The 27,860-nt window shown below is 46.6% G+C and overlaps 1 protein-coding gene across 4 annotated transcripts; it reads left to right on the forward strand.

The window, feature by feature from the left end:
* Positions 1–231: 231 nt before the first annotated feature.
* Positions 232–24,780, forward strand: CGREF1 (cell growth regulator with EF-hand domain 1). 4 transcript variants are annotated; one of them, XM_077291999.1, is made up of 6 exons: positions 232–346; positions 6,670–6,756; positions 15,681–15,743; positions 17,393–17,463; positions 18,339–18,463; positions 23,915–24,780. In XM_077291999.1, the coding sequence occupies exons 2-6, from the start codon at positions 6,680–6,682 to the stop codon at positions 24,335–24,337; spliced, it is 759 nt and encodes a 252-aa protein (XP_077148114.1). In that variant the 5' UTR covers positions 232–346; positions 6,670–6,679; the 3' UTR covers positions 24,338–24,780. The 4 variants fall into 4 exon arrangements, with proteins under 4 accessions (XP_077148114.1, XP_077148116.1, XP_077148115.1 ...); XM_077292000.1 differs by lacking the exon at positions 232–346 and adding an exon at positions 883–1,023; XM_077292001.1 differs by lacking the exon at positions 15,681–15,743.
* Positions 24,781–27,860: the final 3,080 nt, after the last annotated feature.

Consider the following 27,860-nt stretch of genomic DNA (forward strand, 5'->3'; position numbering starts at 1 on the left):
GGTTACAGATGATGCAGCGCTGGCTCTGGTGGTGCAGGGGCTATAGATGATGCAGTGCTGGCTCTGGCGGTGCAGGGGTTACAGGTGATGCAGTGCTGGCTCTGGCGGTGCAGGGGTTACAGATGATGCAGTGCTGGCTCTGGCGGTGCAGGGGCTATAGATGATGCAGTGCTGGCTCTGGCGGTGCAGGGGCTACAGATGATGCAGTGCTGGCTCTGGCGGTGCAGGGGTTACAGATGATGCAGTGCTGGCTCTGGCGGTGCAGGGGTTACAGATGATGCAGTGCCGTCTTGCAGGGAGGAGTTCGGCTGCGGCGGAGCAGATGACTGCGCTCTGCAGACTCACGGTAGGTGCCACGAATGCAATGATTATATTCTTCTATATATATAGAGCTGTCAGGTGAGCCGTCATCAGCAGGACTACAACCCCCAGCAGGAGCTGCCCAATACCACTGCGGAATACTACAACCCCTATTATCACCTGGTCACTGATATCATTAGAGGAGAACGCTGATATTCTATGTGTAGAGCACTAGAGAGAATTATACTACAACCCCTATTATCACCTGGTCAGTGGACATGGCCATAACACCATCCTAAGAGCACTACAACCTCCAACATGATATCACCAGAACAGGTCTATTATACCCTATATAGAGAGCACTACAACCCCCAGCATGCCCGCCCCACTAGACATCACCGGATTACAATTTATTTTATTTATTACCTGGAAAACTACAATTCCCAACAAGTTTTTGCTTTCGATATATAGGTCTGATCTCCTCACCAGGAGCATGGCTGCTGGGGGTTGTAGTCTGTTACGATTGGGTAGAGGACACAGAGAAGCCGCGGGCCACAGATTGTAATGACACGTTCCCTCTAGATTACTGTCAGCTGCAGGGATCACATCAATGCCATCTCCTGCCCTGCCGGAGTAGACCCTACTGAGGACCATCGAGAGGACCATACTGAGGACCAGGGGAACACTTATTACGGGTGGAATAAAGGCGATTCCGGCAGATAAGTAGGAAAGGGTTCTTTACAGTTAGAGCAGTCAGACTGTGGAATGCCGACCACAAGAGGTAATAATGGCCGACACTATAACAGCTCTTATACTAGGGCCGGGTGATTTCCTCCAGACACAGAACATCGTGGGTTATAGATAATTTAGTGACAACATGTACAATTGGTGGAGGAAGGGAGAACCTGATGGCCGGGGGCTTATTTCTACCTATGTAATGTGGACATTGATGTGGATGGTGGAACATGATGCTCCTGGAATCAGTGGTGCAGCCTCAGGCTTTTCACATGAATAGATCATAAAATATGAAGATGGATCATTTTTTTCTTCTGGTTTCCTGCTCAGAGATAAATCAAACATTTCCTCAGGCTTTGTGTCCGGAGCTGAATCAGTGGTTTCTTCATGATTGATGTTCGTTGCTGAATCAGTGGTTTCTTCAGGTTTCCTGCTCAGAGATAAATCAAGGATTTCTTCAGGTTTTGTGTTTGGACATCCATCAGTGGTTTCTTCATGATTGATGTTCTGAGATGAATCCGTGGTTTCTTCAGGTTTTGTGTCTGGAGATGTATCAGTGGTTTCTTCATGATTGATGTCCAGAGATGAATCAGTGGTTTCTTCAGGCTTTGTGTCCTGAGATGAATCAGTGGTATCATCGTGATTGATGTTCGGAGATGAATTACTGGTTCCTTCAGGCTTCGTGTTTAGGGATGAATCAGTGGTTTCTTCTGATTTTAATTTAGGAGTTAAATCTGATATTTCTTCAGGTTTTAAATCTGGAGATGAATCAGTGGATTCATTATGTTTTGTATTCAGATGTGAATTAGTGGTTCCTTCAGGTTTCCTGTTTGGAGATGGAGCAGGCTTTGTGTTCAGAGATGAATTAGTGTTTCTTCAGGGTTTACATTCAGACGTAAACCAGTGTTTTTTCAGGCTTTGTGTTTGGAGACGAATCAGTGGTTTTCTCGTTATTGATGTTCAGATTTTGTCGTCAGAGATCAGTCAGTGGTTCCTTCAGGTTTCCTGTTTGGCGCTGGAGCCATGGTTTCTTCAGGCTTTGTGTGTGGAGATAAGTCACTGATTTCTTAATGATTCTGGTTTGGAGATGAATCAGTGGTTTCTTCAGGTTTTTCTTTAGAGATGAATCAGTGGTTTCTTCAGGCTTTGTGTCCGTAGATGAATTAGTGGTTTCTTCATGATTGATGTTCGGAGATGCATTAGTGGTTTCTTCAGGCTTTGTGTTCAGAAATGAATCAGTGGTTTCCTCATGATTGATGTTCAGATTTTGTGATCAGAGATCAATCAGTGGTTTATGCGGGTTTTGTGTTTGGAGATGTATTTGTGTCTGTGGTGCAGCAGTTCATGCACAACACAGTCATCTCCATTCATTCGGGACTATGCAAGCTCCACCATGCCCCGTTCCATGATAGAAGTGCGCTGCTGGAGCTGGCCCAATGTATTTTCTGCTCTGCAGACTTTGGTGGAGTTGTTGAGTAGTGGAATAACCCTCTATTCCTGAGCACGGCATGTGAGGTTTTCACTTTTCAGGGACCAGGAGTCTGTTTTCTTTATGTCCAATCCTCCCTTTCCATGGTTGTGTCGGGCATTATGGATGGGACTTCTGCTATGGCCGGGATCACACTACCGTAGAATACGGACAAATGCTATGTGAGAAAACATCGCAGAGCACTCAGACACAAGTGTTAATCTATGGGGCAGCTCACATCACCGTTTATTTTCTCGGGCATATTCAACGTGCATGTAAAATCGCAGCAGGCTGCGATTGTCACTGGGACTCGGCTGAGACTCGCCAATGCAAGCCTATGGGTGTGAGAAAAAAAAATCGCACAGCACTCGGTCCATGCAAGTGCTGTCCGATCTTTACACACCGGTGTCCTTTGAAAAGTCGGCAATTCATGTGCCGCATACAGTAAAATCCCACTGACAGGTTAGAATAGGATAGATAGAATAAATATATACACATAGAATACAGAGATATACTGTATAGCTGTCAGTGACACACACATATATATGTATTTATATAGCATAGATAAAAAGATAGAAGAAAAGCCGGTAATTCATCTACCATGTTCTGTAAAATCACTGCAGGAGCCGACAGGATAGAAGAGACGGATTACATAGTGTATACACATAGAAAAGGTCGATATTCAGATGTTATTGACAAATACAATTAGTACAGTGTGTGTGCAGGTTACTGTACATGTATTTAATTAATATAACTTAATTTTTGAAAAAAATGGTGTGGGCTCCCACGCAATTTTCGTAACCAGCAGAGGGAAAGTCAACGGCTGAGGGCAGATGTTTATAGCCTGGGAATGGGTTAATACCCATGGAGCTTCCCATGCTATTAATATCAGCTCACAGCTGTATAATTAGCCTTTACTGGCTATTAAAATAGGGGATTCCCCCCAAAAAAATAACATAGGGTCACACTATAATTAATAACCAGCAAAGACTATGCAGACAGCTGCAGGCTGATATTAATAGCCTAGGAAGGGGCCATGGATACTGATCCCCCAGGCTAGAAACATCAGCTCTCAGCCACCCCAGAAAAGGCACATCTCTAAGATGCACCAATTCCGGCACTTAGCCTTGCTCTTCTCACTTGCCCTGTAGCGGTGTCAAGGGGAGGGGTCGGAGGGGTTGATGTCACCATTAGGTGACATCAAGCCCCGAGGTTAGCAATGGAGAGGCATCAATAAGAAAGCTCTCCTGTTCGCGGTGCCGTCAGATAGGGAATAGAAGTTCACGGTCAATGAACTCACTTCACCTATGTGACGTCGGCACGAGCGCTGTGGGAGATTTTCCCACTTCACTCGCACTGACACCAGAGAGGTGAAGTGAGTTCATTGGCTGTGAACTCGCAGGACCTGTCAGATGGCACAGCGAGCAGGAGAACTTTCTCAAGCTCGCGGTGCCCTCAGACAGGGAATAGAAGTTTTAATCTATTTGTCTATCTAATATACAGCTCTGGCAAAAATTAAGAGACCACTGCAAAATGTTCAGTTTGTCTGATTTTTCTCTTTATATTTTTGAGTAAAATGTAAATTGTTTTTTTATTCTATAAACTTCTGACAACAAGTCTCCGAAGTTCCAAGCAATAAATTTTGTATTTTTTTCTAACAAAGAAAAATGGTCAAAATATCAAAAACCCCAGTGCTTTCAGACCTCAAATAATGCAAAGAAAACAAGTTCATAATCATTTAGAAACAACAATACTAATGTTTTACCTCAGGAAGAGTTCAGAAATCAATATATTGTGGAATAACCATGATTGTTAATCCCAGCTTTCCTGCGTCTTGGCAGCTTTCCACCAGTCTCTCACACGGCTCCTGGTACAATAATGTCAGCCGTTCTTCTGTGTTTGATGGCTTGTGATGATCCATCATCCTCCTGATTACATTCCAGAGGTTTTCAATGGGGTTCAGGTCTGGAGATTGGGCGGCTATGACAGGGATTTAATGTGGTGGTCTCTTAATTTTTGCCAGAGCTGTATATATACACTGCTCCAAAAAATAAAGGGAACACTTAAACAACAGAATATAACTCCAAGTGAATCAAACTTCTGTGAAATCAAACTGTCCACTTAGGAACAACACTGCTGACAATCAATTTCACATGCTGTTGTGTAAATGGAATAGACAACAGATAGAAATTATTTTCAATTATCAAGACTCCCTCTATAAAGGAGCGGTTCTGCAGGTGGGGACCACAGACCACATCTCAGTACCAATGCTTTCTGGCTGATATTTTGGTCACTTTTGAATGTTGGTTGTGCTTTCACACTCGTGGTAGCATGAGACGTACTCTACAACCCACACAAGTGGCTCAGGTAGTGCAGCTCATCCAGGATGGCACATCAATGCGAGCTGTGGCAAGAAGGTTTGCTGTGTCTGTCAGTATAGTGTCCAGAGGCTGGAGGCGCTACCAGGAGACCGGCCAGTACACCAGGAGACATGAAGGGGGCCGTAGGAGGGCGACAATCCAGCAGAAGGACCGCTACCTCTGCCTTTGTGCAAGGAGGAACAGGAGGAGCACTGCCAGAGCCCTGCAAAATGACCTCCAGCAGGCCATAAATGTGCATGTGTCTGCACAAACGGTTGAAAACCGACTCCATGAGGATAATCTGAGTGCCCGACATCCACAGATGGCGGATGTGCTCACAGCCCAACACCATGCAGGACGCTTGGCATTTTCCACAGAACACCAGGATTGGCAAATTCAGCCCTCCATGTGCTCGCCAGAGGTAGCCTGACTGCCATTAGGTACCAAGATGAGATCCTCTGACCCCTTGTGAGCCCATATGCTGGTGCAGTTGGCCCTGGGTTCTTCCTAATGCAGGACAATGCCAGACCTCATGTGGCTGGAGTGTGTCAGCAGTTAATGCAAGATGAAGGCATTGAAGCTATGGACTGGCCCGCCCGTTCCCCAGACCTGAATCCGTTTGTACACATCAGGGACATCATGTCTCGCTCCATCCACCAACGTCACGTTGCACCACAGATTGTCCAGGAGTTGGCGGATGCTTTAGTCCAGGTCTGGGAGGAGATTGCTCAGGAGACATCCGCCGCCTCATCAGGAGCATGCCCAGGTGTTGTAGGGAGATCATACAGGCACGTGGAGGCCACACACAACACTGAGCATCATTTCCTTGTCTTGAGGCATTTCCACTGAAGTTGGACCAGCCTGTAACTTCATTTTCCACTTTGATTTTGAGCATCATTCTAACTCCAGACCTCCATGGGATATTAGTTGTGATTTACGTTGATCATTTTTAGGTTTTATTGTTCTGAACACATTCCACTATGTAATGAATAAAGATTTACAACCAGAATATTTCATTCAGAGATATCTAGGATGTGGGATTTTTGTGTTCCCTTTATTTTTTTGAGCAGTGTATATATATATGTGTGTGTTTTGAAGAATATTTCCTTATTCACGATTAGCGATATGTAAATGACATACAGAATTGCCGTATGTAAAAGCTCATGTTAAAATCACATTGCAGTTGGATGTAAATCGGATGGATGCTCGGTGTGAGAAATCATATTGTACTCGCATTACACTCGTGCGACTCTCGGCAGGGAGACTCAAACCGATTTTTCATACGTTAAATGTGACCACGGCCTATAGCAGATCCTCACTGGGATGGAGGGGAGTTGGATGCTGGAGGACCTGTCACTTTTTTGGTCTGGTGCCTTCTCTCTGCTCTTTGGTTTGATCATTAACCCTTGAAGTTGTTGGAGACTTCACCCTTCTCTTACCTGGAAGAAACTTAGTAGACAAAGTCCAGTGTCCTTTGTGCCCATTGTTGATTATGTCCTGCACTTCCTGGAACATTCTTATGTGTAAATTTGAGGGTTGCACGCTTGTTTGCTCTGGAAAAAATACTAGATATGATTGCAGGTCACGTTATAGTCCACCTGTCGTTGTGCACAGGCAGTGATTATGTGACTTGTTTTTACACATTTTCTATACATTAGACTGGTAATTGTGGGATTTGTGTCATCATACAGTCAGATAGGAGATTTGTATGACTGGTCAGTGAGCTCCAGAGTGGTCGCTGGTGGACATGTCTCTTTAGTCCGTGGTTCAGACTTATGCATGAAATATATATTTTTTGCTTTACAGACACTTCATCATGAGGGATTTGGTTCTGGTTCGGCTGCTGCCCCTGTTATTCAGCCACGGTTTCTCAGCTCCGAGAGCAGATAGCAGGTAAGAGAGACCGTTGTGTGATATGGAGCATCCAAAGTCTGGTCCTGAGAAAGGATGGGCCTCAGAGTTGGCTTAGTCCTGAACTGTCTGCAGCCCTTTGTACTGCAAAGTGAAGCCCCGGCCATCCGCTGAGCAGAGAAGTGAGTGGTGGGCCATGCTGTGGGGGAACTCAGAGGGGCTGCAGGACTATGCTGTGTCCTCTTCATGAAGAAGATTGGTGGGGCTGGCCCTGCCAATCCTAAAGTGCTGGTATACACAAGAAATAAGTCATCAACTTACAAGATGGAGACATTCTTGTAAGGAGAGAGATGAAATCCTGATCTGAAGAATGCAGATGACTGACCTCTCTGCATTTTACTTCTTTGCTCAAACTACGAACATAGACCGGTGCCAACAAAGGCCTTCCACTCATGCATCCATCATCCTGAGTGGATATGTGGCGCCCCAGGGTCCTGGCCATCACAGTGGTATTGCTTACCTCTCGGGGAGAGTGATGTTACGTTTGGAGGCAAGGAAGGATAACTGCATCCAGGTACCACAAGCATGCAACACATTCACACTCCAGGCCACCAGGGGGAGCTTCTGATCCTATTTACTAGATGACTCCCCATATATATATATAACTGGTAGTCTGTAGGGAAAGTTAGTTAGTTCCAGACATCCGTCTGAGGAGAACAGAGGGTCCACGGAGCTGTGCATGCCCTAAGAGCTGCAGCTCCCAGGAGACATTTTAGAAAGCAGAATACATTGCAGTGAGCGTGAAGGATAGCAAAGCACAGGAGAGGATACCAGAAGGGCACCAGCCAGGAGCAGGCTGCCTCCTTCTGAGGCGCAGAACACCGGTAGCCGGAACACCGAGGCAGTAAGGACCTCTATGCCTTATTTCAGAGACCGGCAGGACAGCTAATTGTACGTTACCTGTCCGCACTTACACCCAGGAGGCACGGTGGCACCCCTCGGAGGCACGGTGGCACCCCTCAGAGGCCGGGGCATGCTAGAGTCCCTATAAACAGCCTCAAGCCCCCAGTCATAGGGGTTTTGTCCTATCCGACTACGGGGGACAGAAAGAGAGAGAGAGAGAGAGAGACATTACAAATGTGAAGACCTTATTTGAAGCTTATGCAGTAAGGGACTACACCACTACAGCACAAGGGAAGGCTATTGATTTCCACCTGGACAAGGGGACTCTGGAATTGCCTCCAAACCGGCTGGACTCTACCTGCCCTGTGATCTGGTGCCCTGGACTGTGGCTGCTGAAACCAACAGTAAACAAGGTAAAGAGACTGCAAACCTGTGTCCTCGTTCTTCATTGCACCTCTCACCATACTACCATCTGCATACTGGGAAGCCCTGGGGATATACTTCATCTGTGGGAAGGTATACCATCTAGCTGCCATAACGTCACCCCAGCGGACCCCTTAAAGCAGCGTCGGTCACCCTTACCGAATACCACAGGTGGCATCACGAACATAAACTTTATCCCTTTAAAGACCTTTCCCTTTCATATGGACGTCCCAGGGCCATGGACCGGGTCAGCTACCGTGACATCCCCCTGTGAACTGCAGGACCCGGTACCGAGTAACCCCTTACCCTGACGGGGTGCTCCATCATCATACTCCACTGGGGTACGTCTACCTCCTGCCATCAGCTGCCAAGTGTTAGGAAGCACAGCTTCTTCTTCAGTGATAAGTCCTCCAAGAAAAGCCTTTCCTTCTTCCCCCTGAACACTTGTACCCTCCTGCTCCAAGATGACCCTGCCCTGCCAGGTCTACTCCAGCTGATGAGGACCCTGCCCGGTTAGGTCTGCTCCATGATGATCCTGCCCTGTTAGGTCTGCTCCAGGATGACCATGCCCTGTCAGGTCTGCTTCATGATGACCTTGTCCGGTCAGGTCTGCTCCAGGATGACACTGCCCTGTCAGGTCTGCTCCAGGATGACCCTGCCTGGTCAGGTCTGTTCTGGCTGATGGGGGCCCTGCCCGGTCCTATCTCGGTGGGATATTTGTCTGTCTTCTGAGGTCAGGTCTGCTCCAGCTGATGAGGGCCCTGCCCAGTGAGGCTGCTCTGGCTGATGAGGGCCCTGCCCTGTCAGGTCTGCTCCGGCTGGTGAGGGCCCTGCCCAGTCGGGTTTGCTCCAGTTGCTGAGGGCCCTGCCTGGTAAGGTCTGCTCTGGCTGATGAGGGCCCTGCCCGGTCCTATCTCGGTGGGATGTTTGTCTGTCTTCTGAGGTCAGGTCTACTCCAGCTGATGAGGGCCCTGCCCAGTCAGTCTGCTTTGGCTGATGAGGGCTCTGCCTGGTCTGGTCTGCTCCAGTTGATGAGGGCCCTGCCTGGTAAGGTCTGCTCCGGCTGATGAGGGCCCTGCTCAGTCCTACCTTGGTGGAATATTTGTCTGTCTTCTGAGGTCAGGTCTGCTCTGGCTGATGAGGGCCCTGCCCAGTTAGGTCTGCTCTGGATGATGAGGGCCCTGCCCAGTCAGGTCTGCTCTGCCTGATGAGGACCCTGCCTGGTCAGGTCTGCTTTGGCTGATGAGGGCCCTGCTCGGTCAGATCTGGTCTGGCTGATGAGGGCCCTGCCTGGTAAGGTCTGCTCCGGCTGATGAGGGCCCTGCTCGGTCCTACCTTGGTGGGATATTTGTCTTCTGAGGTCAGGTCTGCTCTGGCTGATGAGAGCCCTGCCCAGTCAGGTCTGCTCTGGCTGATGAGGGTCTGGAACGGTAAGGTCTGCTCCGGCTGATGAGGGCCATGCACGGTAAGGTCTGCACTGGCTGATGAGGGCCCTGCACAGTAAGGTTTGCTCCGGCTGATGAGGACCCTGCCCGGTCCTACCTTGGTGGGATATTTGTTTGTCTTCTGAGATCAGGTCCAGGTTTTCTTCTATGGACTCGACATATGTCTGCCCCAGCTTTATCTCCTTAGGGTTAAGCTCTCACGTCTTGTTATGGAGGCTCTTGGTTTATGCTCAGTTGGTGTTGATTTATCCATGTCTTCTTTATGTCCCACGCTACACAGCCATTGAATTCTCTGGTAGACAACTGTTGTGAATTCTGCTCTTGGGCTCCCTCCGGTGGTTGTAAGTGGTAGCGCTGCTGTCTCTGAATCGCAGCATTTATCAGGTGTGTTCACTTTTGGCAATTTTGACTGGGCTATTTAGTCTTGCTTCACCCTTTAGTCAGTGCCAGTTGTCCATTGTTCCTGGAGGATTCACATCTCTGCCTGGTCTCTCCTGCTTTGCAGTTCTTTTCAACAAAGATAAGTTCTGTCCTTGATTTTTTGCTGTCCACATGCTGTGGCCTTATTGTTCAGTTCTTTTCTATGTTTTTTGTCTTGTCCAGCTTGGTCTGTATAAGGATTTGTTTAGCCAAGCTGGTATCTCTGGAGATGCAGATATACCCTCCATATCTTTAGTTAGCTGTGGAGTTTTAGTATTTTCTGTGGTGGATATTTTCTAGTGTTTTAATACTGACCGCATAGTACTCTGTCCTATCCTTTCTATTTAGCTAGAAGTGGCCTCCTTTGCTAAATTCTGATTTCAGTCTGTGTATGTTTTTTTCCCTCTCCTCTCACAGTCAATATTTGTGGGGGGCTGCCTATCCTTTGGGAATTTTCTCTGAGGCAAGATAGTTTTCCCTTTTCTATCTTTAGGGGTAATTAGTCCTCCGGCTGTGTCGAGATGTCCAGGGAGTGCTAGGTACATTCCACGGCTACTTCTAGTTGCGGTGTTAAGTTCAGGGTCTGCGGTCAGTACAGGTACCACCTTCTCCAGAGTACGTCTCATGCTGCTCTTAGGCCACCAGATCATAACAGTACAACTGGCCCACAATGAGTTAACCGCATCTCAGAAGAAGGGAAGGAAAGTGCTGAGCCATTTTTTTTTCTGTAGTCTGTTGTGTTTTTTTTTTCTCTTCCCTCTTTACCTCTGGGTGGCTCAGGAGTTCGGCGCTGGTATGGATGTTCAGGGATTGGCTTCTCGTGTGGATCAACTTGCTGCTAGAGTACAGCGTATTTCCGATTATATCGTTCAGACTCCAGTTTTAGAGCCTAGAATTCCAACTCCTGATTTGTTTTTTGGGGATAGGTCCAAATTTCTGAGCTTTAAAAATAACTGTAAACTGTTTTTTGCTCTGAAACCCCGTTCCTCTGGTGATCCCATCCAGCAGGTTAAAATTATTATATCTCTGCTGCGTGGTGACCCCCAGGATTGGGCATTTGCCCTGGAACCTGGGAATTCGGCGTTGCTTAATGTAGACCCCTTTTTTCAGGCGCTTGGGTTATTGTATGACGAACCTAATTCAGTGGATCATGCTGAGAAGACCTTGTTGGCCCTGTCTCAGGGTCAAGAAGCGTCAGAATCATATTGCCAGAAGTTTAGAAAATGGTCTGTACTGACTAAATGGAATGAGGATGCCTTGGCGGCAATCTTCAGAAAGGGTCTTTCTGAATTCGTTAAAGATGTTATGGTGGGGTTCCCCACGCCTGCTGGTCTGAGTGATTCTATGTCTCTGGCCATTCAGATTGATCGGCGCTTGCGCGAGCGCAGAGTTGTGCACACTATGGCATTGTCTTCCGAGCAGAGTCCTGAGCCTATGCAGTGTGATAGGATTGTGTCTAGAGCTGAACGACAAGGATTCAGACGTCAGAATAGGTTGTGTTTTTACTGCGGCGATTCTGCTCATGTTATTTCTGATTGCCCTAAGCGTACCAAGAGAATCGCTAGTTCTGTTACCATCAGTACTGTACAACCTAAATTTCTGTTATCTGTGACCCTGATCTGCTCATTATCGTCATTTTCTGTCATGGCATTTGTGGATACAGGCGCCGCTCTAAACTTAATGGACTTAGAATTTGCCAGACGTTGTGGTTTCCCCTTGCAGCCTTTGCAGAGTCCTATTCCCTTGAGGGGCATTGATGCTACACCGTTGGCTAAAAATAAACCTCAGTTTTGGACACAGCTGACCATGTGCATGGCGCCAGCCCACCAGGAAGATTGTTGTTTTCTGGCGTTGCATAATTTGCATGATGCTATTGTGCTGGGTTTCCCATGGTTACAGGTGCATAATCCGGTATTAGATTGGAAATCTATGTCTGTGACTAGTTGGGGTTGTCAGGGGGTTCATGGTGACGTTCCTGTGATGTCAATTGCCTCCTCCCCCTCTTCTGAAATTCCTGAGTTTTTGTCAGATTTCCAGGATGTATTCAATGAGCCCAAGTCCAGTTCCCTTCCACCGCATAGGGACTGTGATTGTGCTATTGACTTGATTCCAGGCTGTAAGTTCCCTAAGGGCCGACTTTTCAACCTGTCTGTGCCAGAACATACCGCCATGCGGAGCTATGTTAAGGAGTCCTTGGAGAAGGGGCAAATTCGGCCATCTTCTTCACCATGGTTTTTTTTTTGTTGCCAAAAAAGATGGCTCCTTGAGACCCTGTATTGATTATCGCCTCTTGAATAAGATCACGGTCAAATTCCAATACCCTTTGCCTTTGCTTTCTGATCTGTGTGCTAGGATTAAGGGGGCTAGTTGGTTTACTAAGATTGACCTTCGAGGGGCATATAATCTTGTTCGTATTAAGCAGGGTGACGAATGGAAAACTGCGTTTAATACGCCCGAAGGCCATTTTGAATACCTTGTGATGCCATTCGGACTCTCTAATGCTCCATCTGTGTTTCAGTCCTTCATGCATGATATATTTCGGAATTATCTTGATAAATTCATGATTGTATATTTGGATGATATTTTGATTTTTTCAGATGATTGGGAGTCTCATGTTAAACAAGTCAGGATGGTATTTCAGATCCTTCGTGATAATGCCTTGTTTGTGAAGGGGTCTAAGTGCCTCTTTGGAGTACAGAAGATTTCTTTTTTGGGCTTCATTTTTTCTCCCTCATCTATAGAAATGGATCCGGTTAAGGTTCAGGCCATTCATGATTGGATCCAGCCCACATCTGTGAAGAGCCTTCAGAAACTTTGGGGCTTTGCTAATTTTTATCGCCGTTTCATTGCCAACTTCTCCAGTGTGGTTAAACCCCTGACCGATTTGACGAAGAAAGGCGCTGATGTGACGAATTGGTCCTCTGCGGCTGTTTCTGCCTTTCAGGAGCTTAAACGCCGATTTACTTCTGCCCCTGTGTTGCGTCAGCCGGATGTTTCTCTTCCTTTTCAGGTTGAGGTTGACGGTTCTGATATTGGGGCAGAGGCCGTTTTGTCTCAGAGGAATTCTGATGGTTCCTTGATGAAACCGTGTGCCTTCTTTTCTGGAAAGTTTTCGCCTGCAGAACGCAATTATGATGTCGGCAATCGTGAGTTGTTGGCTATGAAATGGGCGTTTGAGGAGTGGTGACATTGGCTTGAGGGGGCCAAGCACCGTATTGTGGTCTTGACCGATCATAAGAATCTGATTTATCTCGAGTCTGCCAAATGTCTGAATCCTAGACAGGCCCGATGGTCCCTGTTTTTCTCCCGTTTTGATTTTGTGGTCTCGTATCTTCCGGGTTCTAAGAATGTTACGGGTGATGCCCTCTCTAGGAGCTTTTTGCCTGATTCTCCTGGGGTCCTTGAGCCGGTCGGTATTCTGAAGGAAGGGGTGATTCTTTCTGCCATCTCCCCTGATTTACGACGGGTTCTTCAGAAATTTCAGGCTGATAAACCTGACCGCTGTCCAGTGGGGAAATTGTTTGTTCCTGACAGATGGACTAATAAAGTGATTTCGGAGTTTCATTGTTCTGTGTTAGCCGGTCATCCTGGGATTTTTGGTACCAGAGATTTGGTTGGTAGGTCCTTTTGGTGGCCTTCTTTGTCACGGAATGTGCGTTCTTTTGTGCAGTCCTGTGGGACTTGTGCGCGGGCCAAGCCTTGCTGTTCCCGCGCTAGTGGGTTGCTTTTGCCTTTGCCGGTCCCTGAGAGGCCTTGGACGCATATTTCTATGGATTTTATTTTGGATCTTCCGGTTTCCCAGAGGATGTCAGTTATCTGGGTGGTTTGTGACCGGTTTTCTAAGATGGTTCATTTGGTACCTTTGCCTAAGTTGCCTTCCTCTTCTGATTTGGTTCCGTTGTTTTTTCAGCATGTGGTTCGTTTGCATGGCATTCCGGAGAACATTGTGTCCGATAGAGGTTCCCAGTTTGTTTCTAGGTTTTGGCGGGCCTTTTGTGCTAGGCTGGGCATTGATTTGTCTTTTTCTTCCGCATTTCACCCTCAGACAAATGCCCAAACCGAGCGAACTAATCAGACTTTGGAAACTTATTTGAGATGCTTTGTGTCTGCTGATCAGGATGATTGGGTGGCTTTCTTGCCATTGGCCGAGTTTTCCCTTAATAATCGGGCTAGTTCTGCTACCTTGGTTTCACCCTTCTTTTGTAACTCTGGTTTTCATCCTCGTTTTTCTTCAGGGCAGGTTGAGCCTTCTGATTGTCCTGGGGTGGACTCTTTGGTTGACAGGTTGCAGCAAATTTGGGCTCATGTTGTTGACAATTTGGTGTTGTCTCAGGAGGGGGCTCAGTGTTTTGCTAACCGTCGTCGGTGTGTTGGTTCCCGGCTTCGGGTTGGGGATTTGGTCTGGTTGTCTTCCCGTCATGTCCCTATGAAGGTTTCTTCCCCTAAGTTTAAGCCTCGGTTTATTGGCCCTTATAGGATTTCTGAGATTATCAATCCAGTGTCTTTTCGTTTGACCCTTCCAGCCTCTTTTTCCATCCATAATGTTTTTCATAGATCTTTGTTGCGGAAATATGTGGTGCCCGTTGTTCCCTCTGTTGATCCTCCTGCCCCGGTGTTGATTGATGGGGAGTTGGAGTATGTGGTTGAGAAGATTTTGGATTCTCGTTTTTCGAGGCGGAGGCTTCAGTATCTTGTCAAATGGAAGGGTTATGGCCAGGAGGATAATTCTTGGGTTGTTGCCTCCGATGTTCATGCTGATGATTTGGTTCGTGCCTTTCATTTGGCTCGTCCGGATCGGCCTGGGGGCTCTGGTGAGGGTTCGGTGACCCCTCCTCAAGGGGGGGGGTACTGTTGTGAATTCTGCTCTTGGGCTCCCTCCGGTGGTTGTAAGTGGTAGCGCTGCTGTCTCTGAATCGCAGCATTTATCAGGTGTGTTCACTTTTGGCAATTTTGACTGGGCTATTTAGTCTTGCTTCACCCTTTAGTCAGTGCCAGTTGTCCATTGTTCCTGGAGGACTCACATCTCTGCCTGGTCTCTCCTGCTTTGCAGTTCTTTTCAACAAAGATAAGTTCTGTCCTTGATTTTTTGCTGTCCACATGCTGTGGCCTTATTGTTCAGTTCTTTTCTATGTTTTTTGTCTTGTCCAGCTTGGTCTGTATAAGGATTTGTTTAGCCAAGCTGGTGTCTCTGGAGATGCAGATATACCCTCCATATCTTTAGTTAGCTGTGGAGTTTTTGTATTTTCTCTGGTGGATATTTTCTAGTGTTTTAATACTGGCCGCATAGTACTCTGTCCTATCCTTTCTATTTAGCTAGAAGTGGCCTCCTTTGCTAAATTCTGATTTCAGTCTGTGTATGTTTTTTTCCCTCTCCTCTCACAGTCAATATTTGTGGGGGGCTGCCTATCCTTTGGGAATTTTCTCTGAGGCAAGATAGTTTTCCCTTTTCTATCTTTAGGGGTAATTAGTCCTCCGGCTGTGTCGAGATGTCCAGGAAGTGCTAGGTACATTCCACGGCTACTTCTAGTTGCGGTGTTAAGTTCAGGGTCTGCAGTCAGTACAGGTACCACCTTCTCCAGAGTACGTCTCATGCTGCTCTTAGGCCACCAGATCATAACAGACAACTGTTTTTCTCCTCAGTAGTGCTGGAGGCGCCGGTGAGTGCAGACAAGTGATCCAGGAGAACATCAGCCTCTTTCCTAAAGCTCCACCATGACTAGGCTCCTCCGTACCTTCACCGATCTCCACTTATTAATCTCCACTGTTTATTCCTAGGTCCGGCCCACCTGACAACATCGACATATCCAGCCCATTCACCCCGGGAGAAGAACAGCTCAGGTGATGGACATTTCTCTGCGGTTTTTGTGTGACTTAGTATCATGGAGGCAGCAGATGGGTGTCTGCAGTTCCCGAGGTCAGGAGAGATCACGTAACATCATAGAAATCATTCTACACTGAGAGAAACGTCTACACGCCCCTGTAATATACCAGATATTATCCTGTAAATAATCCTCCAAGAAGAAATCTTCCAGGTCTTTCCACTCTTTACTGTCGCCATAATCTGTACAAATTCTGAGAGAAACAAAGTAAAATCTTTTCTGTTTGAAAAATAAAGCAGTAAAATCCTGTGGTTGCACAAATCTGCACACCCGTACACTGATACTTTCTTGTAGTCCCCTGTGAGTTTCTGGCAGCATTCAGTGTTTTTGGGTCAGGGTCTATCTCTCGGCACATCTAGAATTGATGATCTTTTTCCTCCTAGCAGCAGCTCCAGATCTGTCAGATTGCAGGGGGGCATCTCCTGTGTACAGTGCCCTCTTCAGGTCACCACAGATTGCCCCTTGGGTTCAAGTCTGGGCTCTGCCGTTCCATAACTTTCAACTTCTTCTGGTGACGCCATTCTTTCGGTGAGTTGTAGGTCGCTTAGGGTCGTTGTTGCCTAGAGATGACATTCCTCCTCATCTTCAGCTTTTTACAGAGGATAGAAAGTTCTGATTTAAAATTGTCTGATATTTGTTCTGTCCATAATTCCCTCCCCTTTGGCCAAAGCCCCAGATCCAGCTGCCGAAAACCAGCCCCAGAGCACAATACTGCCTCCACCATGCCTCACTGTGGGGATGGTGGTCTTCTGGAGAAGACCAGTGTCAGCTTTGTGTTTTCTGGAATTCCGGCCACAGAGGTCCTCCTTGGTCTCATCAGACAGGTCACGTTTCTGCTTCTGGAGGTTCTGGCAGAACATCTCCGGCCCAGAGGTTTTATATGTAAGAAAAGGCTCCGTCTTGTCCCAGACCCCACAGGCGGGAGATATGGAGAATATGGAGATTGTGGTCACAAGCAGGACACAACCAGGAATGATCAGAGACTCCCGCAGCTCCGGACTCTTGCAGCCTCCAGGGACATTTTCTTCTTGTATTTTCATCAGTTTTCGAAGTCACATCCAGATCTCGGTGATGTTGCTGTGGTGCCAGATTTCATCCCCTTCTTGGTGATGTCTTCACGGTGTCCCTGGTAGATCTGATGCCTGGGAAATATTCTTGTCCTTTGTCCTGACTGACAACTTTCCATAATGATATCCTTTGCTGTGTTGTCAGCTGTTTATGGACCAGAAAATGCCTGGAAAATCCTCCTAGAGCAGTGACACTTTGGGGCTAATCAGAATCGCTGTACATGACGGCGGATTAGCGCTGACTATTGTGTAACATGAGGGGAAATGTGATTGTCTGACTCTGAGAACAACCGCAACCCCAATTATAAGAGGATGTGCACACTTATGCAACCAAATTATTTCCGTTTTGTTATTTTTACTTCCCCTCACAATTATTTCTGTTTGTTTCTCTGTGGATTTGTTCAGACTTTGGGTCACATTGAAGGGGAAAAAAATCCTGAAATGATTCTTCTTGATATGATCTTTCACATGACAAAATCCCAGCATTACAGGGGTGTGCAGACTTTTCATATACTACTGTATGTATGTTTTCTCTTCTCAGCATTTTGCACGGATATCTACAGGAGAAAGATCCCGTGGGAAAAAATGACGCAAACATGAGCCGAGAGACAGGTGAGATTACGGGAGCTCTCCATCATATCCATCAAGAGATGATATACGAGGTCTCCTCCATTACCAGAGTCCCTGATATTGTCCTCATCTGCTCTCCTGATATACGGGGTCTCCTATGTTGTCCAGGTGTCTGTCGATATGGTCCTTGGTTTGGTTGTAGTCCCTGATGGTTGTCCTATGTTGTCCAGGTGTCTGTCAATATGATCCTTGGTTTGGTTGTAGTCCCTCATGGTTGTCCTATGTTGTCCAGGTGTCTGTCGATATGGTCCTTGGTTTGGTTGTAGTCCCTGATGGTTTTCCTATGTTGTCCAGGTGTCTGTCGATACGGTCCTTGGTTTGGTTGCAGTCCCTGATCGTTGTCCTATGTTGTCCAGGTGTCTGTCGATATGATCCTTGGTTTGGTTGTAGTCCCTGATGGTTGTCCTATGTTGTCCAGGTGTCTATCGATACGGTCCTTGGTTTGGTTGTAGTCCCTGATCGTTGTCCTATGTTGTCCAGGTGTCTGTCGATATGGTCCTTGGTTCGGTTGTAGTCCCTGATGGTGGTCCTATGTTGTCCAAGTGTCTATCGGTATGGTCCTTGGTTTGGTTATAGTCCCTGATCGTTGTCCTATGTTGTCCAGGTGTCTGTTGATACGGTCCTTGGTTTAGTTGTAGTCCTGGATCGTTGTCCTATGTTGCCAAAGTGTCTGTCGGTATGGTCCTTGGATTGGTTGTAGTCCCTGATCGTTGTCCTATGTTGTCCAAGTGTCTGTCGGTATGGTCCTTGGATTGGTTGTAGTCCCTGATCGTTGTCCTATGTTGTCCAAGTGTCTGTCGGTATGGTCCTTGGATTGGTTGTAGTCCCTGATCGTTGTCCTTTTCTTCTTTTTTCAGCCATCTTACATCTCTTTGTGCTCCATGACTATGACAAGAGTGGTCTTCTGGATGGTCTAGAGCTCATGCAGATGATATACGGGGTCTTGACAAAGGGTATGCAGAAGAAAGCAACTGAAGAGTCGGTAAATGTCTCCACCATATAGAAGTTGGGCATGAGAAAAACTGAGTACACCCCCTGAAATCCATGGTTTCACCTATCAGTACATAATAATAAAACATCTTATGCTTTACATCTTGAAATGAGGTCAATACACCCTCAGTGGAGAAAAAGACGTGACAGATTACACCACGTCATTAATAATCTACTAATAACTAAGCCAAAATGCAGGAGCAGAATGTGATAATTAAGTGCACCCCATGAATTAGCAGCTTGTAGGAGCCTTTTAGCAGCAGTGCCATTTTATGGATGACCCTCAGTCTCGTGCTCTTCAACTCGTTGCGGTCGGTCGCTTCCGCTCCAGTCTCTTACGGTCTGGCTGTGGCCTTTCTGTTGGGCTGAGGTCTGGACTTTGGGCCGGTACAGCACCACAATACTTTGCTTTTCCAGGCTTTCTGATGGAGATTTGCTGCTAGGCCCAGGTTTGGCTTTTTGAGAGGTAGCCTCACATCTAGGAGGACTCAAGGAGTAGGAGTTCATAGGCAACTCAGTGATCAGAAGGTACCTGGGTTCTGAGGACACACATCGAGCCCAAATCTCCCTCCTCCCCCAGCAAACTGACTGTCTTTGCTGAGATGCTGGGTTTGATTTTCAGCAGATGTGGTGCAAGACATTAAGGCCCAACATCTCCACTGTGGTCTCATCTGTACCAAGGACATTTTTCAGAAGTCTTGTGGTTTGTCCAGATGCAGGGTGTGAACTGAGGCCACTGCCATGTTCTTTTGGACAGAGGCTATCTCCTGACAACCCTCCCAGACTTGTTTGGTCTTTTTCTAATTGCATTGCCATGAACTTGAACACTTAACATATGAACGAAGGCCTTTAGAGTCTGAGCTGTAGCTCTTTTATTTTTTTATTTTCAGAACATTGAACAGTCTGACTTTCAGATGAATTGGTTGGGTTGTCTTCTCCTGGGAAGATTGTCAGTTGTCAGGGGTGTACACAGAAATCATGGAGCCCCATTTAGCCTCCTCAAAAAAAAAAACAACAAAATTTGTGGAGTCAGTGGTGGCAGGGCCCGCAGGCACAGTAAAATAACAGCATTTCTCACAACTTTCAACACAGGAAGAGAGATGTATTCTGGCATGTACACAGAAATACTGAGACCTCTTAGTGTTCTCTACGATACCCTTTTTATAGCCTCCATACAATAATGGCCTCAAAAGTGACCCCCAAAAACAGTATACGGCTAGCACACTAGGCATTTTGTATGCAAATTTTTAGCTGCGTTTTACAGGACCAGCAAAGTCTGAGATTTCAGAAATCTCCTGCACACATACTGGGTTTTGTCATCGGGATTTTGTGCTTTGCTTGGTTTTTTACACATTGGAGCATGTCACTTCTTTTAGTGTTTTTTCAGCATTTTTCACCCACTGAAATAAATTGGTGGTGAAAAAACTCTGAAAAACCGCACTAAAAATGCAGATATCAGGCTTAGCTGCCTTTTTTTGTGCCAAAACCTGATTCTATAGAATAGAACTTTTTTCTTCAACACTAAACTTTATTAGCATGCACAAGAGGCAAATCTAGCATGCCAAAACCACAGCAAAAAACGCAACAAAAACCCTACTTTTTTTCTGCAGCTTCTTTCGTGCCAAGAGATCAGGTTTTATTGCGGAAAATAAACGGTGAAAAGATGTCTAGTGTGAACTTACCCTAATACTCAACAGTGAAATCTCCCACAAAATGTTCCTCAAAATGCATCCTACACACACATGACAACCCCACAGCAAGCCCCCACAGTGTGATGCCCTCTGGTTCAGTTTCCCCCACACAGCATGATACACCAATACAGGGCCGGACTGGCCATCGGGCAGTTCTGGCAAATGCCAGAAGGGCCGGTGGCAGTAGTGGGCCGCTCGAGTGTGCCGCTGTCGGCACACTCTCCCCGCTGTCGGCGCACTCCCGGCCCCGCATTCAACTATACCGGCGTCATAGACGCCGGTACATTGTGAGGTGCGGGGAAGTGCGGGGAGGTGGGGGCGGAGTTCCGGCCGCGCATGCGCGGTCGGAAAAAGCGGACCGTCGTGAGCAAAAAACGTTACATGTAGCGTTTTTTGGTCCCGACGGTCCGCCACAACATGGCGCAACCGTCGCACGACGGTTGCGACGTGTGTCAATCCGTCGCAATACGTCGCTTAATGTAAGTCTATGGGGAAAAAACGCATCCTGCAAGCACTTTTGCAGGATGCGTTTTTTCGGCAAAACGACGCATTGTGGCGGATTGCAGTTAACGCTAGTGTGAAAGTAGCCTTATACACACAAAAAAAAACAAAAAAACACTTCCTGGTTTGCTCACATAACTTTCTGTACCACCTAAACGATGTAAGCTCTGCTGCCACTTCATACCATGTATTAGTATTCAGCAATTTAACGTCAGCTAACTTCCCTTATTTTCCTTTCTACGTCATGCCACTCCGCAGCTTGAAGTCTGCCATTCTAATGAATTTCACATACTTTATACCTTCGTGTTCTGCCACTATCTCTATCTGGGGGGCCGTTTTCTCATCAGGAAATAAAAAGACTCTCCTGTTGCTTGGCCACTTTATTCCCCATGGCAAAAAAAAAAAAAAAAATGAAATGAAAAACCCACAAAAAGGAAAAAGAAAACACTAAAAAAAACTTCTAAAAATGAGTATATAAAAACTCCAAAAAAAACCAAAACGATAAAACCATCAAAAACTTAGTACACTATCAAAAACTCAAAATTTTGATGCAAAAGTAAAAACTTTTTAAAAAAAAAAACATAAAGAGACAGAAAGGATAACTTTGGAAAACTTAAAAAAACCTTAAAAATATGAAAAAAACAGAATAAAGACCTTCAAAAGAGTAAAAAAAACTATATATATATATTTCTCTTCTCCCCTCTCTCTGCGCTCAACGCAGTCAGAGACACACACTTCCCCTTTTCTTATGCTATTGTATCCAATGTCACTAAAATCACGTATCTGAAAACACGTATGTCGCATCAAAAATGATAGATACAATTTGTTTCACTTCTTCACAAAAAGCTACACATAGCTAGCATTTGCAGAAACAGCCAGAAAAAAAAACAGATGTGACAGTGTGATTTACAATGCATATATCGCTGCTACAGCAGCTGCTGGAAAAGAGGAAGTTCAGGAGAAAGAGAAAAAAAAAACCAAAAAAAACAACAACTTTCTTTTACAATCGTATGTGCTTAAAGCAGCAATACTTGACAAACAGAAACAGATAGACAATCCGGGAGATGCCCCTTTTAATTTCTGTGACACGTGCAGGTTGCGCTGGGAACAGACTACTGCCAATCGCACTGGACACACCTGTGCCCGGGCCGCCTGAGTGAGAAGCACAACAAGCGGGAAATCTAACACCCCGGTTCGGTCGTCCTGACTGGATCGCCGGCACTACGGGAATCTGCAGTAGCCCTAAGTTATCACTACCCGTGCCTGGAACATGGGACTACCTGCCCCGGAACTGTACCTGTTCCTCCTATGCACGGGAATCCTGCAATAACTTATCGAGCGATTTGACCTCCTGCAGTCTGTTACCCAGCCACCACAAAGCAGTCACTGTTCCTTCCTTCTCCCGGATTTTACACAAACACAGAACACATACACGGCACACAGCAGACACCTCCCAGGGTTTGGATTCAGGCTTTGGACTTTTTACACTACCTGGGAAATGCGGTGGTGACCACACCTGACCGGCAAGAGGTATAGACCTGGACTGGGCACAGGGGACTTTCAGGTAAGATGATAACATTTTCTTACCTTACTTATGGAGCTGCGCAGTCTCCGTCCCGTGAACCAAGGCCGTGGCCAACACCTCCGTCTCTCCGGTCAGCAGGATCCCATGCGTTTCATCCATGCCTCGCCGTTGGGGGCCATTTGATATGGAAATTTGGGTTGGATAAATTTATCCCTGTGTGTGCTGCAGCCGCTCCCAATAAGACTGAGTATTTTGAGCGCTCAAGGAATGAGACTGCAACATCATTGTGTCAATAACATTCCATCAATACTGATACTTTATTGTACATACATAGTTTTATAATTTGATATAGAAAGGAGTGGTTAGGGGTTGTTAGGGGTGGTTAGCTAATTACCATATTGTCTAGCTCCTCTGTCATTGGTTATCTAAACATATATGGAATATTATGATTAATGCACATATGACTGCTGATTAAGCAACTAAACTTGAGCTCTGCATCTAGGACAAAGTTGAGACATTTGATCAGCAGTTAATACATCTGACACTGTTCCGCTTTTGGGATGGAAAACCCCATACAATCTGTCTGGCTTATATCAGTTCATGTCAGCCATTTTAAACCATTGATTATAATGTATATATTAGCTGTGAGTATATGAGTATATATGATTATAGAGGAGTATACATGCAAGTGAGATCTACATGATATATATATTTCTATCACAATGTACCCACAGCCACCACACATTATGATGAACCCCATAGCCCCCACTGTATGCTGTTACAGCTTCCCACACAGTATGATACCCACACAATCCGCACACAGAATGATGTTGCCAGCAAAACACAGTATGATGGACCACGCAGCCCTCCACAGTATGTCTTGTCAGCCCCCACACAGTATGATGAATCCCACAGCCCTCAGACAGTATGATGCTCCTACAGGCTCAGCACACTGTATGATTACCTAACAGCCGCCAAACAGTATGATGGATTCCACAGCCCCACACAGTATGATGCTCTCACAGCCCCACATAATTTTATCTCCCCACAGCCCTCACACAGTATGATGTACCCCACAGCGGCATATATTGTGATTGACCTTACAGCCCCCCACACTGTATGATGTACCCCACACAGTATGATGTACCCCACAGCTTCAGTGAGCTTAAGCTACAGCCCCACACAGTATGATGCTCTCACAGCCCCACAAAGTTTTATCTCCCCATAGCCCTCACACAGTATGATGTACCCCACAGCGTCATATAGTGTGATTGACGTTACAGCCCCCCACACAGTATGATGTACCCCACAGCCTCATACAATGTGATTACGCTCTAGTACCCCACACAATATGATGCTCTCACAGCCCCCCCAAGACAGTATGATGATCCCACAGCCTCATACAATGTCATTGACCTTACAGACCCCCACACAGTATTGCCCTCTCACATCCCCAACAAAGTATGATGATCCTACTGACCCAGGGAGAATCGTGACATCCCACAGTTCTTAATCAGATTAATGGTCCATCCATGTCATATTTGATTTGGCCCATCTCCTTCCTTGCTAATCCGGGTCCAGAGCTTTCCTAACACGATATTTGAAGATGCTTTCCTAGCCCTTTTTAGGAAACAGAGTCTTGTCAAGTAACGACTCTAGTAATGACTAAGTGAAGGGCGGGGTAATTACTTGGACTGAGTCAAATAATTTCTTGTTCCTTCCTTAGGTTATTTCTGTGGTCGATGATGTGTTGGAGAAACAAGATGTGGACCTGGACGGACTCCTCAGTGCCCAAGAACTGTTGAATTCTGTCAACTATAAACAGGGGGAGAGCCAGGATTCTGCTCATGTTGTGATTCCACCTCCTATGGGGGTTCCGGCTGAGGAGGTGCATGGTCCTGAGGACAGCGACCTCTCTAATGAGGAGGGCACTGAGAAACCAGAACTGAACCAGGAACCAGCAGGGGTTCACAACATACACCCAGACCCAACCAATGACCCGACCCCTCAATCTGCAGAGGTCATAAGCAGTCAGGAGGACACTGACGTGGTCCATGATGAGGATGTGGTGGAGGAGGTCCCCACTGAGGTAGAAGCAGTGGAGATGCCAGGAGAAGAAGAGGATGATAAACCAGATGAGGAAAATTAAAGACTATGTCCCTCAAATAATCAAATACTTGAAATCAAAGAGCATCCCCCTCAAAATATAGATACCCCCAGTAAACCCTGGAGCCAGCCTGTTCTCGAAAGTGACAAAACATCTTCCATAGGTCAATAAAAGTTCAAGTAGGTGATGTTCTGTCACCATATAGTGGAAGAGAGGTAAAACTCGGGTAATACTTACTGGGGATCCCGTTATTTTAAGGGAGAAGGCCTGTGTTCGCTGATTGTGTTGTGAGTGACTCTTCGCACCATGACCACAAGGAGATGCCTTATACTGCCGGAGACGTGTCACTGTCCCTGATCAGGTGTTGTCCACTTTCCGGGATAAAATCATTAACTTATTGTCTTATACAAGATGTAAAGATTCTGCTCCTCGACCTTTGTCCCTTCATTATGGGAATGAGTATAAATACCACTTTCTATACAGAATTCTGGAGATCTCTGGGGTCATTCTTCGCATCCTAAACTGCATCAGATTGTGTCCTCCAGGTCACAGGTCATCCCTGGTGGAAAGTTGTATTTAATGGCATCAACATAGACCTAACTCATTTAGGACACAGAATTCGGCACCTCTTTAAAGATCCACACCCCAAAATCAGGCTTGTTCCAGGAAAGTGCCCTGTTCTCCTGGCCTGATGCCTGATGGTGGGGGATTAAAGAATTGGGTAGGAAGAAGTAAGTATTTCTCTGGAGGAGAAACTAAGGGGCCTGGTTGAGAAACCTGAGGAGGATAGCATGGAGCGTTCAGGGGAAGGACAGGACAGAGTGGTCTGGAGGAGGGCGAGGACCCCAGAGTCTGGAACTTTTAGGACTGAAGAGTCAGGAGGAGGACAGGGTGGGTTATTCTGAGTGAGGGCAAGACAGAGGAGTTTGGTGGAGAGTGAAGACACAGCAGTCTGCAGGAGGATAGAGGAGTCTGGAGGAGGAGGACAGAGGAATCTAGATAGAAGGCAAAAGTAAGAGCTTGTCACACGTACTTGTAGTAAGAAAGCTGACAGAACTGGAACCAGTGGGTGCCGAATCCTGCTGGTGAAACACAGCAAAACCACAGAAGAAATGACGTGGTCTGACACGACCATGTGTTAGAAGTGCATTTTTATTATGGTCAATCCCGATATGGATGACGTGGTCTGGTACGGCCGCTATGTGGACGATCTTCTTTTTGTATGTTCGGGCCGCATAGCAGTCATTGCGGACTTCCTCGCCTATCTAAATACTAACTGTAATTTAAGTTTCACTCACTCTTCTCCAGATCTACATATCCCATTTTTGGATATTTATCTATTGGATGACCCCAATACTGGCAGGGGCCATGCATCTCTAGGAAGGACATCGCTTACAGGCATCTAGTTGCCACCCTCACCATACATTAAAAGCCATTCCATATGGTAAATTTGTGCAGTCAAGCTGTACATGTTCTGAGGATGGCGCCTTCCTTCCGAGGGTGCTGTCATCAGGGATAGACTTTATAGTAGTGGGTAGAACAAACTACTAATTACATCTGTATTTAACAGGGTGAAAATTCCAATCTGGATTCGACTTTACAAAACAACATTAAACAAGGAAAACACCCAATATAGCCTCCTCGGTCACATCCGGGGACCTTTCAGCTTACAGTTTAATAGATGAAACACGTGGTCTTGGCAATAGTTAGTCAAGGTGATGAGCTTAGAGAGATTATGGAGGGGGCTGCAGGTGTGTGGCCAGGAGAGGTCATTCCTTGGAAATATTCTTCCCCCATCTTTTCCAAGGACTTTCTGCCACCCTGACCTGGCTTCCATCTCAAGTGTGCAGGCAGCCATTGCAATGTATGGATATTCTCTGACAATAAGTAATATGTGTTCTGTGTGTCACATGGTGCGGATCGCACCATGGATACTTTTATCAACTGCAACTCGCGGCATGTGGTTTTGCTGTATTTAATGCAGTGCTTGTAACATGCGTTTACAAACAGAAAATGAAAAAATAGACTGCAGAGCACCTTTCAATCATCACCAGCAGGAAGGGTCCATATTCAGGTGGCGTCCGGCATTTTGTATCCTCACATAAGGGGGACAACGCATATGTAAAGTTCTATAGTATGGAGAAAGATCATACCCTAAAAGGGGAGGAAGCCGGCAGAACCAACTTACCATGCGGGAAGCATTTCGGATTTTAACTCTCAATACCAAATAGCCAAATGACATGAACCGCAAGAATGATCTTTTCTATATTCATTAAGTCATGCTGTTGTATATTGTAATTATTCGCTTCTTTTAACCATTTTTTGTTAAAAGATATTTCACTCTACCAGTTGGTTGTGCCATGCAACTTTCCTTTTTCGAGAGAGGAATCCAGAAGAAGACAAAGGATTCAGGGGGAGGACAGGAGGGAACATTCTGGGCGGGGACAGGAGGGAACCTTCTGGGCGAGGACAGGAGGGAACCTTCTGGGCGAGGACAGGAGGGAACCTTCTGGGCGAGGACAGGAGGGAACCTTCTGGGCGAGGACAGGAGGGAACATTCTGGGTGAGGACAGGAGGGAACATTCTGGGTAAGGACAGGAGGGTACATACTGGGTGAGGACAGGAGGGAACATTCCGGGTGAGGACAGGAGGGAACATTCTGGGTGAGGACAGGAGGGAACATTCTGGGTAAGGACAGGAGGGAACATACTGGGTGAGGACAGGAGGGAACATTCCGGGTGAGGACAGGAGGGAACATTCCGTGTGAAGACAGGAGGGAACATTCCGTGTGAGGACAGGAGGGAACATTCTGGGTGAGGACAGGAGGGAGCATTCCGTGTGAGGACAGGAGGGAACATTCTGGGTGAGGACAGGATAGAATATTCTCGGTGAGGACAGAAGGGAAAATTCTGGGTGAGGACAGGAGGGAACATTTTGGGTGAGGACAGGAGGGAACATTCTGAGTGAGGACAGGAGGGAACATTCTCGGTGAGGACAGGATAGAACATTCTGGGTGAGGACAGGAGGGTACATACTGGGTGAGGACAGGAGGGAACATTCCGTGTGAGGACAGGAGGGAACATTTTGGGTGAGGACAGGAGGGAACATTTTGGGTGAGGACAGGAGGGAACATTTTGGGTGAGGACAGGAGGGAACATTTTGGGTGAGGACAGGATAGAACATTCTCGGTGAGGACAGAAGGGAAAATTCTGGGTGAGGACAGGAGGGAACATTTTGGGTGAGGACAGGAGGGAACATTCTGAGTGAGGACAGGAGGTAACATTCTGAGTGAGGACAGGAGGGAACATTCTTATTGAGGACAGGAGGGAACCTTCTGAGTGAGGACAGGATAGAACATTCTGGGTGAGGACAGGAGGGAACATTCTGGGTGAGGACAGGAGGGAACATTCTGGGTGAGGACAGGAGGGAACCTTCTGGGTGAGGACAGGATAGAACATTCTGGGTGAGGACAGGAGGGTACATACTGGGTGAGGACAGGAGGGAACATTCCGTGTGAGGACAGGAGGGAACATTTTGGGTGAGGACAGGAGGGAACATTTTGGGT

Source organism: Ranitomeya variabilis, chromosome 2 (assembly GCF_051348905.1).
Source record: "Ranitomeya variabilis isolate aRanVar5 chromosome 2, aRanVar5.hap1, whole genome shotgun sequence".
In the NCBI taxonomy this organism is placed as follows: domain Eukaryota; kingdom Metazoa; phylum Chordata; class Amphibia; order Anura; family Dendrobatidae; genus Ranitomeya; species Ranitomeya variabilis.

What these genes read in the sequence shown, in the direction of transcription:
- CGREF1 (XM_077291999.1), top strand. Translation starts at nt 6,680, where the DNA reads ATGAGGGATTTGGTTCTGGTTCGGCTGCTGCCCCTGTTATTCAGCCAC. An exon ending in GCTCCGAGAGCAGATAGCAG is followed by an intron (nt 6,757 to 15,680) that starts GTAAGAGAGACC and finishes GTTTATTCCTAG; the next exon opens with GTCCGGCCCACCTGACAACA. An exon ending in AGAAAGCAACTGAAGAGTCG is followed by an intron (nt 18,464 to 23,914) that starts GTAAATGTCTCC and finishes TTCCTTCCTTAG; the next exon opens with GTTATTTCTGTGGTCGATGA.